The 18,083-nt window shown below is 52.1% G+C and overlaps 1 protein-coding gene across 9 annotated transcripts in view; it reads left to right on the forward strand.

Moving 5' to 3' along the window:
• ASAP3 (ArfGAP with SH3 domain, ankyrin repeat and PH domain 3) overlaps positions 1-16,667 on the forward strand; it is a 46,516-nt gene extending 29,849 nt beyond the window's left edge. For 3 of the 9 annotated variants that reach the window (XM_033841456.2, XM_073794388.1, XM_033841472.2), the window contains 19 exons: positions 4,591-4,702; positions 4,936-5,021; positions 5,469-5,544; positions 5,729-5,815; positions 5,993-6,102; positions 6,966-7,035; positions 7,343-7,430; positions 8,775-8,823; positions 8,937-9,339; positions 9,629-9,723; positions 9,907-10,084; positions 11,022-11,107; positions 11,257-11,372; positions 11,989-12,056; positions 12,151-12,258; positions 12,407-12,605; positions 13,469-13,694; positions 14,271-14,361; positions 15,317-16,667. In XM_033841456.2, the coding sequence (XP_033697347.1) occupies positions 4,591-4,702; positions 4,936-5,021; positions 5,469-5,544; positions 5,729-5,815; positions 5,993-6,102; positions 6,966-7,035; positions 7,343-7,430; positions 8,775-8,823; positions 8,937-9,339; positions 9,629-9,723; positions 9,907-10,084; positions 11,022-11,107; positions 11,257-11,372; positions 11,989-12,056; positions 12,151-12,258; positions 12,407-12,605; positions 13,469-13,694; positions 14,271-14,361; positions 15,317-15,391 (2,323 nt within the window). In that variant the 3' untranslated portion in view covers positions 15,392-16,667. The remainder of the gene's footprint in view (positions 1-4,590; positions 4,703-4,935; positions 5,022-5,468; positions 5,545-5,728; positions 5,816-5,992; positions 6,103-6,965; positions 7,036-7,342; positions 7,431-8,774; positions 8,824-8,936; positions 9,340-9,628; positions 9,724-9,906; positions 10,085-11,021; positions 11,108-11,256; positions 11,373-11,988; positions 12,057-12,150; positions 12,259-12,406; positions 12,606-13,468; positions 13,695-14,270; positions 14,362-15,316) is intronic. The other 6 variants (XM_033841463.2, XM_073794400.1, XM_073794392.1 and 3 more) reach the window with 5 other exon arrangements.
• The last annotated feature ends 1,416 nt before the right edge of the window (positions 16,668-18,083 follow it).

The raw sequence follows: 18,083 nt of genomic DNA on the forward strand, positions 1-18,083 counted from the left end.
GCCTTTCAGGGCATCATCTACTAAATAGAAAGAATAAGCCCTACCTTGCTGACCTTCCCCAAGTAGCTCTGCTTTTACCAGATTGATATATTGATCTTGCCTGTAAGGTTTCGTTTAAAGAAAAGACTGTGTGTAATAATGGGGAAAGGGGCTTGTCTGAGGTTACGCAGTGAGTTATCGATAGGACCCGGGCTAGAACCCAGGACTTCTGAGTCTGGCCTTCTTCTTCCAGTGGTCTCCTGGCTCCTGCTTCTATAACATAGATCGAGCTACATGTCCTGGCACAGGTGTCTGTGTACATTCGTTTTATGAGGGCTCCAGGTATAGCTAGATATTAGCGAGCCATGCGTTACTGTGTAATTCCAAACTCATTCTTAACCAAACCAGTCTGGGCAGCAACTGCAAGGGCCCAAGGGCCCTGATAGTATCTGTTGAATACCACCGGGATTCTCACCCCCTGGTTGTTCATACAGGGGGTCTCCCTCTCCACCTGGGGCTGCTAAGGAAGGCATCCCAGGCCCTGTGCAGGGGACACAGTTATCTAGGCTGTTCCATTTTCAGGGCTGTTTCCTCACCTGAAAAATGGGGCCAATGATACCTTGCAGGGTTGATGTGGAGATGAAATAAGTGCAGTGCATATACAGCACCTGGCACTGCAGTTCAACACGTACTTATTGGCCATCTTTCTGAGCCAGAACTGGGGCCAGAATAACACAGCAAGGGGTTCAAAGGCAAAAGCCCAGACCTCTGCTCCTAGCATTTCCCCGACCAGCCTGGGATCTTGGGCAATTACCTCCCTTCTCTGGATCTCAGCTTCATCTTTTGGAAAATAGTCCCTGACCGTGATCTATCAGAAAAGACACTGTGACTGTCACCGGCTGGGGGAACCAGGCAGGGAAGGAGGGATGGAACAAATCTGAGCCACAGTGTTTGTTACCACTGCTGTCCCTGAGGCTCTAGCATCAGGCTGACTTGGCTTCATATCCTCTAGTACTTAGCAGCTGTGTGCCTTGGACAAGTGACTTATCTGTAAAATGGAGTAATGATTCCTGCCTTATGAGATTATTGCTTTAGTGTGTGAAGGGCCTAGCAGAGCACTCAGCACAAAATTAGCACTTAAAAATAATTATTAATAATAGCAGCTAATACTTATACTTACTTAAGAGCTTCCTTTGTGCCAACTGCTGTGATAAGCTCTTTACATCTGTCATCAGTTATTCATCTTGGAAGGGAAAGGTGCTATTATCCCCAATTTATAGGTAAGTAGTGAGGGAAAAAATATCACCACAATCCCTGCCTTAGTGGATCCCACTGGTTTGTAAGCAAGAAGGGAGGTGGGTCCCAAAATAATGAAAATACAAAGTGACAGTGCTATAATGAAGGCATCAGCACAGAGGTGGCAGAACAGGCAGGCAGTTTTGGGGTGGAGGGAAGGGTGGTTGGAAAAGGCATCACAGGAGAGGTGGTTCAAGGTGTCAGGTTAGCAGATGCATGATTCGTTTTGATTCCTTTCCTCTCCCATCTCCCTCCACTGACCTCCTCACTCCACTGGTACCTGTTCCTCATCCCCTGAATAGTGTTAGACTGTGGCTGTGGTCCCCTCCTCCAGTTATCTCTGTCTTCTTAGTAACTAGCCTTTCAGCACTTTTCATTCCTGCTGCAACTCCATTCAAAGAAAATAAAAATATTCCTAACATTTGAAATGTTTATGAAACATTGGTCATACTTTGAGGACAGGGAGGGAATGGGATTTGCTATTTTCTGTGTGGGGTTGTGTGCGGTGGAATGAAAGCACTCCCAGCTGTTAGTCTGAGGTGTATCAGGTCATTTCAGGTGACTATTTCAGACTTTGTAGGGAAATCTTTGTAAATTACCATAGCTGAGGCTGAGGGACAGAGCTATGGTAATTCACAAGGCCATGTATCATACTTCACAGCTTATCTTCATCCTGAGCTAAGTAGCTTCTGTCCTTTAACCTCCACTAGACCTTGCATAAAAAATGTTAAATAAATAAATAGGAAGTATGCTACACTAAAAAAATTAGGGAATTCCCTGACGGTGCAGTGGTTAGGACTCAGCGCTTTCACTGCTGGGGGCCAGGTTCAATCCCTGGTCGGGGAACTAAGATCCCACAAGCCACATGGAGCAGCCATAGATAGATAGATAAATAAATGCATAAATAAACAAAAATAAATTATCTAAGGGAATCATCAAGTTATTACTATAATCATCAGTATCATTAGCATCATCATAATCCTGTCATTTATTGAGGGCTTACCATACACCAGGGACTGTACTAAATGTTTCCAGTGCATTAAATCATCTGAGAACTAGGCAGTATTAGTCTCATATTTGAAATGGGGAAACTGAAGCTTAGAAAGATTTCTAAGATTAAGTAATCGAGGGAGCTGCCATTCAAATCCAGAATCCACATTTCTAGCCACTGTACTATATTGTGGCTTCCTTTTTGTCCATATACTCTGGAGCAGACTTCTTTCCATGCCAGTATATATAGATTTCCCCCATCCTTTTTAACAGCTGCATAGTATTCCTATATGTGCACATAGCATCATTTATTTAACTACTTCCTGTTGATAAATATTTAGCTTATTTTTTCACTTCTCCCTATTTATTTACTTTTGGGGGGGCGTGCATGCCATGCATCATGCGGGATCTTAGTTCCCCCACCTGGGATCGAACCCATGCCCCCTGCAGTGGAAGCGCAGAGTCTGTTAGATCTGGAGCACCAGGGAAGTCCCTCTCACTTTTTGCAGATATGGTAACAATGTAGACGGGAGCTGCCCTTGCCCTCTCCCAGCTGCTCTGCCCCCTCAGTCTCCCGCCCTCCTTAGCAAGCTGCCAGGCTTATTGTTGCTCAGGCCTGGCCACCACTTCTCTCTCTGCTGCTCATCTTCAGATCCCAAAAAAGCATCTGCCCTGACCCCCAGGCCCGTTCACAGGGTCAGTCCTCACCTAACTCCACTCCCCTGCCACAGATTCCCTCTTGAGGTATCACAAAGCTTTAGGGAAAACCTAAAGGAAAACCTAAACCATTAAAAACAAACAAAACCACACACACACACACACACACACACACACACACACACACACACACAAAAACCCTGCAGAATGCTGCTCTAGAGCAGTGGTTTTCACCCAGGGGTGATTTTGCACCCCCAGGAGACATTTGTGGTTGTCACAACAGGGCAGATGCTACTGGCTTCTAGTGGGCAGAGGCCAGGGATGCTGCTAAACATCTTACAATGCACAGGAGGGCCCCCACAGCAAAGAATTATCTAGTCAAAATGTCTTTAGTTCCAAGGTTGAGAAACTGCCCTCTGGGTCTCAGGGACAGATTCTGCAAATAAACACCATTCCAGAGGTCTGATGTCAGTAAGGTCTAGAACTTTAGAACCAGAAGGGGCCTGAGAACTGAGTCTGGGTCATTGCTTCCTCAGTTTACAGATGGGAAAACTGAAGCTTAAAGGGGCCTATAATATTATACTGTAGTGTCTTCTGTCTGCTAAGTCTTTTGCATACTTTATCTCATCTGGGTACAGATAGAGGTCCCCATTTTCCAGATGAGGAGACTGGGGCTTGGAGAGGGGAAGTAATGCAGATGTAAGGTTATCCCGCGTCTCTTTTCTTCGCTCAGGGCTGGCACCCACTGGGAGCAAAACTATACACAAGCTGTCTCCTTTACACGGGATTCACGGTCTCATGCGTCCAGCCCAAGATTTGGAAATACTCTCCTGGCTGGGAGTGGGTGGTCTGATGGGTGTGGGATTTCCAGGAAACCATTTATACACAGTTCCACCCATCCACAAACAGAAACCACCAACTCTGAGATCCTTAGGGGAGAAAGCCCAGGTTACTCTTAGCTACAGGATGGGAAGCACTTTCTGTCTTCACCTACAAAGAAAAGAATCAAGGTTTTTTAAGCTTTAAATGGGAAGCTCCATGGCTCAGAAGAATGAAGGCACCTTGTGGTCTTTTAACCCACATGGTCCTAAATCCCTTCCAGAAAAATCAGAACTGGTTACCCCCAATCCCACCTGGCCCTATCTGAGCCCATCCCCTCCCTGCCTAGAAACCATCAACTCCTTCCCATTGCTCTTGGGATAAAGACCAAGAACGTCAACACGGTCTGACTCAGGCCCTGCGTGGTCTGGCCTCTCTTTACCTCACGTGGAACCACCTCCCTCTCTGTCTCCGCTGTGAGCCCTGATCTCTCCTGCCTCCGGGCTGTCCTGTGGTCTGATCCTCCCACCCAGCCCTAGCTTCCTCTGACTTCAGATCCCAGCTCCAGCATCACTTCCTGAGTAGCTGGATGAGGTCGGATCCCCCATTTTACTCTCCCATTGCTCTTCAAGGCTGTGATTTGATTCACGGGGCTGACTCCCCCCCTCACCAGCCTGTACATTCCCTGAATCCACACTGTTGACCATTGTACCCCAGCCCCACCACACAGCTGCGCAGAGGAGGGTCCCCTCACTCTCGTGTGCCTGTACAGACAGGAGCATGTAGGGATGGTGGGACATGCAAGGGGATAGTGAGAGTTGTTCAGGCCTCTCTTTCCTGGGGGCCTAGGGCCAGGATGGAGAAGGAGAGGGACCGGGCCAGGGTGACAGGAGGGAGTGCCGGGGAGGTGGCGCAGGACACCCAGAGAGAGCGACGCGTCTTCCAGCTGCACATGTGTGAGGTAAGGGGTGCCCCAGGCCGAGGGAGGGGTGGGATGCGTCTTCCTGTCTGCATCCCTGAACGTCCCCGGGGTCCCAGTCACAGTCTCAGCCCAGGTCCTTGCCAGATGGCCCTTGAGGGGTCACCAAGGTCCAGTCATGGCCAAAAGGATTAGCCTGGGATGGGGACGGCAGCCCCTTGTGCCCAGGATTCAGCTTTGCTTACATCACACACCTTTCCCTGCCCTCTCCCCAGTATCTGCTGAAAGCCGGGGAGAGCCAGATGAAGCAAGGTCCTGATTTCCTGCAGAGCCTCATCAAGTTCTTCCACGCCCAGCACAAGTAGGTTTCTCCCCATGTGCCACCCCCATCCCCACGGTCGCTTGCCCCTTAACCCTTCAGGCAACCGAGGACAGGGCCATCCCCAGGCTCTGGCAGACGCTTGAGGCTTCCGTGTGTGTCTGTACCTCATTGGTAATGCTTTTTACAGCTGCTCTGCATTGAATGCTCACCACGTATCAAGCACTACGTACCCTACACACACCGCTGTGAGCAGCGACTGCTAGTATCCCCATTTTATAGATGAGAAAATTTAGGCTCAGGTTTACTAAGGTCACACAGCTGGGAAGTGGGATCTGGACCCAGACACTCTGACTCCGGGGTGCCTGCTCGTGGCCGTCACACTGTATTGCCCCCAGGTGCCCTGTGATCTTTAGAGCACCTTCTCCCACACTTCCCCTCTCATCTTCATCTCTCTCTCTGGTCCCTTGTTTGGCCTCACACCCTTAGCTTTTTCCAAGATGGCTGGAAGGCTGCTCAGAGCCTGTCCCCCTTCATTGAGAAGCTGGCAGCCTCAGTACACGCAGTAAGTTGGGCCTCACCCTTGAGCTTGTGGTCAAGTCCCCTGTCCTTCCGGGAGAATCTGTGGCCGTGGAATTGCTGGTTTCTGTCCAGAGAGCAAGGAGGCTACTGCCCTGCTGCTCTGGGTCTGGGCTCTGTACCTGGCACATCCGCTGGCTGATGATGGGGTCCTGCCCTTTGTCCCATAGCTGCATCAAGCCCAGGAGGAGGAGCTACAGAAGCTGACCCAGCTCCGGGACTCCCTTCGAGGGACGCTGCAGCTTGAGAGCAGAGAAGTCAGCCCCTGAATCATACCCAACCAAGTGCCCACTCCCAAGGCCTACCCTGGAGGGAGGGAGAGAAGGAAGACCCCATAGCGTCCCCTTGAGAAGTCTCCCTGAGTGAGACCCCTGCAGATTGGGGCTCTTCCCACCCACATGCCCTGAGGTCTCCTTTGCATGTCCGAGGAACAGGAGACTCTGAGCCGGAAGAACTCAGGAGGTGGCTACAGCATCCACCAGCACCAAGGCAACAAGCAGTTTGGGACAGAGAAGGTGGGCTTTCTGTACAAGAAAAGTGATGGGTAAGTGACTCAGAGAGCTCAAGTAACTTGCCCAAAGCCACCCAGCCAGTAAATGATAGGGTTGGGTGAGCTGCCTGAAGGGACTGTTCCTATCATTTGTGTAGACCCTGAGGGTTCCAGGACCCTCCACTCTGGCAGTGCAAAATCATCAGAATCCTGGGCTCGTGAATTTCTGCTAAAGTTGGTGGTTGTTCTTAACGTAAAGAAGAATAGCAGCAGCGAACAATTTCTGAGCACTTATTATGCACTAGACAGTCTCCATGGCCTCACCCGTAATCTCTATAATATATTGACTGCCTGGAAATGAAACTGTTGACTGTGCCCTGCAGTCTGTGAAATGCAAAGGCCTTTATGGGAATCCGTTAATTTTTTTACTTACTAATCGGTTTTTATCAGAGAAGAATACCTTTGTTAAACCGATTAATATTTACCTCTTACAGGAAAAGTGTCAAGTAGCTTTGATCATGGATTTGCTAATTTTATTTTTGAGGGCTCGATATTTATCTTGCTTTGTCTTTAACCATAATTCATCTGTTGTGGTCAAGAACCTGTTCCTCCTCTCAGACTAGGAGGTCCCTAAGGTTGGGAACTGTCTTGTCCATCAGACTGGAAGGTCTCAGAGGGCCAAGGTCACATGCCCCTCTAGAGTAAAGATTCCTAGAGAGTGGGGCTGTCTGACTGAGAGCTTCCTAATGGCAGGGCTGTGTCCCCTCCAGCAGAAGGGAGCCCAGGGAGTGAGGGGCATAGGGGTCACGGGACAGAAGAGGTGAAGAAGTGAGTCCTGGTCCAGGACTCTGTTCACTGATACAGGGGAATTAGGTGTGAGCCTTGAGTGACTGTCTTTCTATCCCTCTGGGCCCTAGAATTCGAAGAGTCTGGCAGAAAAGGAAGTGTGGAGTCAAGTATGGCTGCCTGACCATCTCACACAGCACGGTGAGGCCTGGAGGGGTGGGTGGTCTCAGGACATGATAGATCCTCTCCTCCTGGTGTTCAGAGCAGACAGATGTCAAACCCTCCCTCTAAGACTGGTTGCAAACCTGGATCCAGGGAACTGGAGACCCCCTGTGGGAGGAAGGAAGGGATCCAAAGCCTCACACTCCACATCCCTGAGGTGCTAGGAGAGGGGAGACATAAACTGGAACACGATTATTATGCCCATTTAACAGACTGGGAAACAAGCCTAAGAGTTTGGGAGGCCCAGAGGGTAACATGTACATCCTCCATCCCCAACTTTGCACAGATAAACCGGCCACCAGTGAAGCTGACCTTGCTGACGTGCCAAGTGAGGCCAAACCCTGAGGAGAAAAAGTGCTTTGACCTGGTGACCCGTGAGTAGTCCCTGCCCCCTCCCTACCCAGCAACTGCCCAGGGCTTCTCTGAGAGACCTGTCAGCTCCTGGGAGGCTCCAATTAGGGGCCTGTGTCCAATTCCACATGTGTTTATCAAATAGTTGCTACGGCAGGCATAAGACTCCTTAAGCTCTGGACACTTTTCAGAGGCTTCACCCCATGTCACATTAAACATTAAAATGCACCCACACCCCACATTAAATATGATTATTTCTGTAAAGCATATTTAAATGGATTTGGGTAATTTGGCTTTCAAAATTATTACTTTAAAATGTTCAGTTTTCATCTTTTGGGGTCTTGGTGACAGGCTTTTCATGAGCACCAGCGCAGGCTGAGAAGGACCTAGATGTGGTCTTCAGGGAGCTCTGCTGGCAGGGTTGTGAGGTGGGGACACGGAACTGCAAGGTGATGGGGAATGTCCAGAAGAGAGGTGCAGATATAGCACCATCAGAGATTAGAGTGAGCGGGGAATTCCCTGTCGGGTCCAGTGTTTAGGACTCAGCGGTCTCACTACCGAGGGCCTGGGTTCAATCCCTGGTCAGGGAACTAAGATCCCGCAAGCCATGCGGCGTGGCCATAAATAAATAAATAAAATTTAAAAAGATATATTAGAGTGAGGGAAGGCCTGCCCTGCTGTGAGGAATCAGGAAAGCCTTCTTGGAGTTTAGCCTTGAAGGACACAGAACATAGAGTCTGGGGGAGGATGTTTCAGGAGATGAAAGGCATGGAACCAGGAGAGTGGGTCCTGGTTTAGACAGGGTGCAGGTCCAGTTTAGACAGGGTGCAGGGTTCCCATAGCAGTAGTGGGAGATGAAGCCTGGGACCGCCTCTTAAAGGTTTGGACCTTATTTCCTGGCAGGAGGGAGCCATGGGAGGCCTTGGAGCAGGGAAGTGGCGTGATTTGAGCGGAACCTTTGGCCCAGCAATCTGGCAGCTGGTGCGGGCTGGGGGACGAGGGGGAGAGGTGGGGAGCAGGAAGACCCGAAGGGAGGCTGTGGGGCTGGGAGGGGAGGTGGCCGTAGGTTCAGAGGCTCCTCTGCCCGTGAGCTGAGGGGGGTCCTGTGCCCTGGGAAACCTCGCCTGACCCTGGAAGCTGGGCTTCACACAGAGGGCCTTCTTGGGGTCCTACTCTGGAGGTTTCTTCTGAGAAACTGCCCCCTCTGCTGGCCACTGTCATTACCCGCCCACTGTAGCTTAGCAGAGCCTGGCCCCAAGGAACAAAACCTCCGTCTGGAGCCGGCGGTGGGGGTGAGGGCTTCCCAGGCCCAGGGCAGCAAGGACAGCAGGATTTCTGTGAGCCAGACAACGCCCCTCTCCCCACAGACAACAGGACATACCACTTCCAGGCGGAGGACGAACATGAGTGTGAGGCGTGAGTGCCCCCCACGGCTAGCCTGGGGGTGGGGGCAGGGGAGCAGCCTCCGGCCCGATACAGGACCGCACCACCGCGGGCGTCATGCCCACGCCACGCCGCACTCTCCGCAGGTGGGTGTCAGTGCTGCAGAACAGCAAGGACGAAGCCTTGAGTAGTGCCTTTCTGGGGGAGCCCAGCGGCGGCCCGGGGCCCTGGGGGGGCGCCGGGCTGGACGGGGAGCCCCAGGACCTCACCAAGCTGCTCATCGCCGAGGTCAAGAGTAGGCCCGGGAATGGCCAGTGCTGCGACTGCGGGGCTGCAGGTGGGGACGGACGAGGAGGGAGGTGGAAACGGAGGGGAGGGGCCCGCGCCTCCAGGCACGAGCTGCGCTACTTTGCAGACCCCACTTGGCTCAGCACCAACCTGGGCGTGCTCACCTGCATCCAGTGCTCCGGCGTTCACCGCGAGCTGGGCGTGCGCTTCTCACGCATGCAGTCCCTCACCTTGGACCTGCTGGGCCCCTCCGAGCTGTTGGTGAGGGCGGGGCGGGGCCGGAGGGCGATCAGGGGCGTGGTCTGATGAGGGGGCGGGGCTTGGGCCCGAAGGACTCAGCTGGAGCCTATGGGGTCGGATGGGGCGGGGCCAAGGTGAGGCAAGGCCAAGTTGGGGCAGGACCCAGACGAGCCAAAAAGAGGATGGGCGGGGCGGAGCCGAGCCTGGACCAGGAGGGAGGCTGAGGGGCGGGACCTCTGGAAGCTCAATCCTCCAGGGGGCGCTGTCCTAACCACCACGTCTTATCCCCACTACTTTCCCGCGAACCCAGCTGGCCTTGAACATCGGAAACACTCGCTTCAATGAGGTCATGGAGGCCCAGCTGCCCTCGCACGGCGGCCCTAAACCCTCAACTGAGAGTGACATGTAAGGCGATTCTCAGCTGGGGGCAGATTCTGGCCGGGGGATTCTGCTTTCCCGGCTCCCAGGGAGAAGTCTGGGGAGAGGGGAGCCTCAGATCTGGAAGAGTCCAGGACATGTGGGGTGGTTTCAAGGGTCAGCTGAGTAGAAACGGTCCTTGCTCTGACATCCCGCGGTTATTTTTGACAGGAGCACCCGCAGGGACTATATCGTGGCCAAGTATGTGGAACACAGGTTTGCCCGGCGGTCCACCCCCGAGCCTCAGAGACTCTGGATGGCCATTTGCAACCGGGACCTCCTGTCAGTACTGGAGGCCTTCGCTAATGGGCAGGACTTTGGACAGCCACTGCCGGGGCCTGAGGGGCAGGTGAGAACCCTCTCCAAGGGCCACTTATAACCCAGCCACACTTAGTACGCCCCAGTCCTCCTTCAGGGCTGGCTGTTACTCCCCCCTGCCCCACCTCTGACATCTGCTCAAACCCCACCCATCAGAGGGGTAAATGGGAGAGAGCACAACTTAAGTCAGGCAGTCCTGAGCCAAAATCCTGGCTCTGTCTTTTCCTAGCTGTGTGATCCTGAGCAGTTTACTGAACTCTGAGTCTCATTTTCTCATCTGTAAAACGGGTTAATGATAGCACCCATGGGGTAGAAGTGAGAATTAAGTCCCGTATGAAAGGGCCTGGTGTATAATATATGTGCGATAAACGTTAGAATATTTTTTTCCCTTGAATAGCCTTAGAAATGCGGAGGGGTGGGTCAGATCAGAGCAAGGAAGGCTATTGCACTGGTGATTCTAGTAACAAACATCACGTGAGCCAAGGGGGAAAGGATATCAGAGACATTTGAAGGAATAAATTGACACTGATTGGACATCAAAAATTGGATGCCATGTCTTTGAGCTGTCTGCCTGATATCTTGTGGGCTATCCAATGGGCAGGGTGGGTGTAGCACTTAGACGGGGTAAGAATTTGGAACAGCCTACACGTGAGTGTTAACTGAAAGCTTGAGGTTATTCGACATCTCTGGGGGCAGTGAGAGAGGAGCAGAGAGAAGAGTCCAAGGCCAAGAACCAAGTTTGGGAAACACCTTCTACTGGGGAGGAGGAGGTAGAACCACTGAAGGAAGCAGTGAAGGAATGGCCTTTCATCCTCCTCCCAAACATGAGGTGTCACCATTCAGTTTCCTCTCTCAGGGGTTCTGGCAGCTTCATATCTGGAGGTGTCAGGGGGCAGCAAGAGTTTAAGAGGGTAATATTAGGGAGCAGGTGAACTGGGGTAAACTCAGAGGTGTGGACATGTATTCAGGCACCTGGAGAGCTCGCCCTGCACTTGGCTGTCAGAGTCACCAACCAGGCCTCCCTGCCCCTGGTGGATTTCATCATCCAAAACGGGTGAGAACCTCCCTGCCCACCTCCTCACGCTCCCCTTGCCTTCCTCTTCTCCCCCTCTCCCCCCTCCTTTCCTCTCTCTCTTTTCCCCCTGACTTCACCTGTCTGTTCCCTTCCTTCCTCCCTGACCTACCCCCCACACCCCGCCACAGTGGTCACCTGGATGCCAAGGCTGCTGACGGGAACAGCGCCCTGCACTGCGCTGCTCTCTACAACCAACCCGACTGCCTCAAGCTGCTGCTGAAAGGGAGAGCCTCACTTGGCACAGGTGGGGCTCCGACAACTCCTCCATCAGACTCCCATTCCTGACTAGCCCTCCTGGGGGACTTCCTGCCTTATTTCCAGACAGAGAGCACTGGTAACAAGCATGGACTTTGCACACAGACTTGGGTTCTAATCCTGGCTTGCTTCCAACCACCTTTGTGACTTTGGGGTTTGTCCATTCATCTCTTGAACCTAAGCTTCTTCATCTGTAAAATGGGAATAATACCACTGACCTAGCAGACCCGCTGAAAGGATAAAATAAAACAACGTTTCTTAAAGTACCTAGACAAATAAACATTAACTGAATCTGAGTAATAGTGTTTGTAATAGCTATGATTTGCTGTTTAATGTGTACCTGGTAATGTGCCAAGTGCTCTATGTATATTAACTCATTTAATCCTCATAACAACCTCGTCAGTAGTTCCAAGTATCATACTCATTTTATAGATGAGAAAATTAAGGCCCAGAGAGGTTAAGTCACTTGTCCAAAGTCACACAGCCAGGAAATAGCAGAGCCAGGATTCAAACCCAGACGATCTTGATCCCAAAGGCTCATCCTAACCTCTAAGTTATAATGCCTCTTTGACCCTGACCACGACCCCTGACTTTATCCCTCACAGTGAACGAGGCAGGAGAGACAGCTCTGGACATAGCCAGGAAGAAGCAGCACAAAGAGTGTGAGGACCTGGTGAGGTCTAGGGAAGGAGAGGGAGCCCCTGACCCTTTCTATCTCTCTGCTGAGCCCCTGACCTTCTGAACTGCCAAGGCTTTGTTTTTGGCAGCTGGAGCAGGCCCATGCCGGGACCCTCGCCTTCCCCCTGCACCTGGACTACCCCTGGGGGATCTCCACAGAGCCTGGCTCTGACAGTGAGGAGGATGAGGAAGAGAAGGTGCGTCCCAGCCCTCGCCTCTCAGGCCTCCAGACAGCCGAAGGGAAGACCTGATGGTCTTCCAGGTCCACATGGGACCTGATGTGGGGAGGGGCGAGGCTGAGCTGGAGGAACCAAGGGCATCCTCCCTCCCACACTTCTGCCCCAGCAGCGCTGCCCGCTGAAGCCGCCAGCCCAGGTCCGCTGGGCCAGTGGGAGGCTGGACATCAGCAACAAGACCTACGAGACCATCGCCAGCCTGGGACCAGCTGCCCCTAAGATCCAGAGTGAGGATTGCCCCCCACCTTTGCCGGTCAAAAACCCTTCTCGGACCATGGCCCAAGGGCGTGCGGGACATGCCAGTGGAGGTATGGTTGCCTGCCCAGAAAAATGCTCTCGTGCCATTCATTGAGGGCCTGCTATGTGCTGGAGCACTGAGCTCAGAGTGCTGTGTTAGTCCATACTGTCCTCACTGTCACCTGTCAGGTAGGGGTTATCATCTCCCCATCACAGGTAAAGGAAGAGAGATGTTAAGTAACATGTCCAAAATCCCATAGCTAAGTCCCTGATGTGGGCTTCCAACCCAGGTCCGTCTTATTCCAAATTCCTCAATGCTTCACTGAAATAAAAAGAGAGAGAAGCGTTTTTTAAGAGTGCACTGTCTTGAGTCCCTTGGGGGCTACTGAGACACAGTCTAGTGGGAGAGATAAAAACTGGAATGTAATTCATTATAATATAAGGCACAGTGCGACATAGAAGATAAATTCCAAAAGGACAGAAGCAAGTTTTGTTGACTACTATTTCTCCAGCACCTAGCACAGTGCTTGGCTGTTGTCAATAACTATTTGTTGAATGAATGAACAGGCTTGTTCTGGGAACTCGGGAGAGGGAGGGAGCGTCTCCTGCTGGGATTGGTAGGGGGGTTAGGAAGGCTTCCTGGTGGAGGCAGCATCAGAGCTGAGCCTGAGGGACAAGCAGGAGAGTCCAGATTGAGGAGAGGGTGTGAGCAGAAGTGAACAGTGCTAGTCAGTGTGGCCCTGGCCATCAGGAATGAACATCATGAACCATGAGACTGAAGCATGATGGTGAAGAGTTGAAGGAGAGTGCTGGACAGGCAGATGAGAGCTGGGGGATTGGGAGAGAACCATGATAGATCCCAGAGGCCAAAAGCTGCTTTGAAGTTGAGCACAGAGTAAGTGATAAAGACAGGCTTTATCACTTCTGATTTCAGATCGTTCCGAAGTTCCCAGCCTGAGCTCGGAGTCTGCTGGGGTCCCTGAGAGCCTGAGCAGTCCAGCCTCCTCCTCCTGCAGCCTCACAAGCCCCGTGGAACCTGGGGGTCCCAAACAAACCCTACCCAGCTCTGAAGAGGGCCTCTGGGAGCCCCCGGGCCCCTCCCGACCCAGCCTGACATCTGGAACCACCCCTTCAGAGATGTATCCCCCTGTCAGGTTCAGGTTGGTGAAAGCCCGACTGTGCAGTCTCAGCAAGTCTCCTGACCTCTCTGAGCAGCCGTTTACTTCGCCACCTGTAAACGGTGCCTGCCTGTAGCCTGGGATACCTTCCAGCGCTGAGGCCCATGAACAATGCAGAAATGCTAGACCATAAGTGGAGGGTGATTGGACCCCTTCCCCCTTCACACACCTGCTCCTGCCTCTGGCCTGGAGAGCTGGGGAGGAGTCTGGAGCTCAGGCTGCTGAAGCTGGAAGAGCGAAGGCCTAGTGCCAACTGTGGCTTGTTCTAGAGGTTCACAGTGGGGTTTTCACTCTGTCCCCACCTCCAGCCCAGGATCCAGTCCTCTCTTCCTTGCAAACCCTTTCAGTTTGGAGTTTGGGGAATAGATATGGTGAAATTTTCAGTGTGGAGGTCAGTTCTGGGCCTCTGGGGCCTGTGATGCACCCAACCTGGGGGCCTCGTGGACTCTCTACCCACCCAGTCCAAGCCCCCAGCCTTGCTCTATCCCTGAGCCCTTCCCCCTACTCTAAGGGGCTCTCTGGGTGCAGGGGTCACCTTGGCCTTTCCATGTCTTCCAGCTCTGAGAGCACTCGCTCCTATCGGCGGGGGGGCCGGAGCCTGGAGGACTGTCCTTCAGCCCGGCAGCCTCTACCCAGAAGGAACATGCCGGTAAGACTCCGGGACTGTGGTTTGAAGGGTGGTGAAAGGGTACGTGGGAGGCAGAGCTGGTCAAGAGTAAGTGTATTAGGGCGGCAGACCTCTGTCCAGGACTGGGGGCAGCCATCATTTGCCCAGTCCCTGTCCTGTTGCTCCTCCTTCCCCAGTCCAGGATGGGTGCAGCTGGGGAGAGCCCAGGCCTTGAGAGGCGGCAGAGATGACAAGGCCCAAGCTCTGACTGTTCCCCAAAGGAGGGTGGGCAAAGCTGTGTCAGCCAGGCTGGTCGCTCAGAGAAGGAAGCACTCCCTGCAGACGAGGAAGGATTAGGGTGGCCGTGTACCAGCCATTGGTTTGCACAACTCTCCTCTTATACAGGAGTCTCCTGGAATCCACTGAAACTTCCAGGCATAGAGGGATGTGACAGGGACAAGGCAAGAGCTGTCATCCTTAATCCAGCTTCTCCCTGCTGAATCAGTCTCGCACAATCATACATATTTAGATGAGGAGCCTGGGAGTGGGCATAGGACAGAGGCAGTTGTGCCGAGAAGGAAGCCATCTCTGCTCCTGGTTCCCCTGGGGATTTGTCGGGGTTGGCATTGGTTGTCTGTGTTGAGAGTAGGGGATGGAAGGAGCTGGGTCTCTCTAGGGAATCATCATCCTCAAGTCTATCAGAGTCAGGTACCAGACACAAATGTGTGTCTACAACCAGGTGTCCATCACCCAGCATTTAGTTGATGCCTGTTGTTGAGACGTGTGTGATAATAAGAGCCTGGCCTTTGAAGCGTGGAGGTCTTGGAAAAGTGGCTTCTTCAAGCTTCAGCATGAAGCTTCTTCAAGCTTCAGCTTCATCTGTAAAATAGGGATAATTTCATGTTCCCACAATAGGACCTTTTGAAACTGAGTGAGATAAACAGCTGGTGTGTAACAGGTGCTTAAGAAATGTCAATTTTCATCCTTCTCTTCCCAGGTTGGCTTCACTGAAGGAGACGGTTCAAGGACTGGGGTTCTCCCAGCAAGTTCTGTGCAGCTTTTGCAAGACTAGCTCCTTACTAGCCCTTGCACGCCTGAACCACCCCCATGCTGGATGCCAGCATTCAGAGCTAGGACTTGAGCCTACAAGACTGGGGAGCTGAGGTGTTTATGCCCTGGGGTCTTGCTGTCTCTGTCCCTTGTGCCTCTGTGGCTGACCTTCCTCCCTGACATGGGCCCACGCCCCTGCCAAGGACACTGGGCCCCTCCATGTTAGGGCTGATGGTGGTTTGTCTCCATCTCATACCTGCCAGGGACCAGGGAGCCCTATGGCTGGACCCAAGTGCTCCTGACCCAGCTCCAACTGCAGAACCTCCAGTCCCTCATCAGACCAGGACTGTGTTTCTTCCATCAGTCTGGGGGGCTCTAACCTGCCTTCATTATTCTGCAGGCCAGGGATTCTGCCAGACTAGGGACTGTCTTCTCAGCCATTCACTAGCCTAGTATTCTTTGACTGAGTTCTGGCTCTGTCCATTCCTGTGCTAGGCACTGCAGATGTCACAGGAATAAGACAAAGGTCCTAAAGATGTGGTCCCTTTCTGGGCAGCCGGTCCCACGAATTAGGCTTGGAAATGGACAGGGCTGGATTCCAGAGGATGGTCCTGGGCCTAGGGGCAGACTGACAATCAGCTGGCTTGCACCTGAATAGCACTGCAGTTGTCTACAGCCTGTATCCATTCTGGTTTCTCAGTGCCTATGCTGTACTGGCTGTTAAATAAATATTCTGAATATCACTCCTTTCGAGGGACAGCACAGCCTTGCTGGGGACCTCTGTTATAATAGATTCCCAGCCAGGAAGTAGAGGAGGGTTCACCCCATTTGCTTACTCTCCTTGATTTAGCAAGAATGAAAGGAATAGTCTGGAATGATTATCCTCACTTCTCTCCTCTTTCTCAGTCAACTCAGGAACCTTCCAGTCTCGGGGCAGGAAAGGGCCAAGAAAGGAGAAAGGAGAGTGATAGAAATGGAGGGTGGAGACTTAAAGGTTCTACTTCCCAGCGCCAGAAATTCCACCGTCGCTTTCAGGCCCATATTGGAAAACAGATACACCTAAGCCACCATCAGTCTCTAACAGGTCAGCTTTATAGGCCCTGGGCGCTGGGATGGACCAGGACAAACAGGGGAGGCCAGAGGATGCCAATGGCCAATGCAGCAGCCTGGTCCGGGAGGCTACGCTGTTTACCCTGGAGACCTGACAGGTCTGTGATCCCACAGGAGCAAGGTTGTCTTCAGAGCCCCCAGTGTCTTGTTATTTCACTCATCTCTAATAAAAGATTTTTCAGAGTAAATTTCAGTGGTTTCATTTATGTTCTCTGAAGAGCCGTCGGGAAGGGGAGGGATTCTTAGGGCTTGGAATTCTTTCTCTAGACCTGCTAAGAGGGACAGCCTGGTGTACAGCAGTGGTTTGCAACCAGGGGTGATTTTCCCCCAGGGGACATTTGACAAGGAAGACACATTTTTTATTCCCAACTGGAGGGTGCTGCTGGCATCTAGTGGCTGGAGTTCAGGGATGCTGCTAAACATACTTCAATACACAGGCCAGCCCCCCGCGAACAAGGAATTATCCAGTCCAAAATGGTAATAGTGCCAAGGTTGAGAAACCCTGGTGTGAGGAAAGAGCACTGGACTAGGAGTCTGGAGACTTGCAGTTTAACTCTGCCACAGTCCCTGCTTATTTGTGAGGTGATCCCAGGAAGCACAATGGTTAGTAGGGATGTGAAAAAAAAGGAACGTGCCTTCAAGTTATCCCATCAGGAGTGAAGAAATTGGTGTATTTACTACCAACTCTGGTCTCTCGCTGGTTCAAGGGTCCTTTCTGGGGGTGTCAATTCCTAATTCTCTACTTCCAGGCTGCCCTGAAGCCGTCAGTCAGAGAGATGCAGGAAGCTGTCAGAGGTGTGTCCAGGAATTGCCTGCTGGTGAACTCCAAGGTGGATGGGTAGGCAGAGGGGATGTAGAGAGTACTGACATGTCTGATACGGTTGAGCAGGGCAATCCTGGGCCTCACTGGGCCTCAATCTTCCAATCTGTACAAAGAAAGGGTTGGAGTTGATGTTTTCTTAGGGTCCTTCAAGCCCTGAAGTCTTAGCTTCTTTTGATGTCAGTCAACTCACAGTGGGAGCTGGGTAGAAGTTTGAGGAAACTAAAATCTGCTTCTAAAAGGCAATCCTGAGTAATTGCAGGCAGCTGTCTCTTCAACCCAGAGGGGCTTGCTTGGGTGTTGGCCAAGAAGTTTTAGTCTAACCTCCTAAAAGCGGCCTAGAGTGCTTTTCATGGTCAGGCCCCACCCACCTCCGACTCTCTGCCCCTCCCCTCCGAACACCCCTCTCATCGCTGTGCTGTAGCCACACCAGTTTTTCCTTCAACCCCTGACACGTGAAGCACCCTCCCTTCCCCAAGCTTTGCACATTCGGAACTCCAGGAGGACTGATTTGTACCTCTCAGGATGCTCAGGGCTGAAAGTTCTGGCACCTAGTAGGTGCTCAATAAATATATGTATAAATGTTTCTTCTTCTCTTACTTTAACACTCTCCTCCTCCTCCCGCCAACTCCCACTGAGCACTTCCACCCAAAGTTTAAACTTCATTTCTTCAGAGAACATGACACCCCAAATGGTGCGAGTCCCCTCAGATGTCTGCAAGTTATCCTCTACTTCTTCCTGACCCTCACCCCAGTTGTGATAACACAGAATTGATGGTGTACGT

This window comes from Tursiops truncatus, chromosome 1 (assembly GCF_011762595.2).
Source record: "Tursiops truncatus isolate mTurTru1 chromosome 1, mTurTru1.mat.Y, whole genome shotgun sequence".
Lineage (NCBI taxonomy): Eukaryota > Metazoa > Chordata > Mammalia > Artiodactyla > Delphinidae > Tursiops > Tursiops truncatus.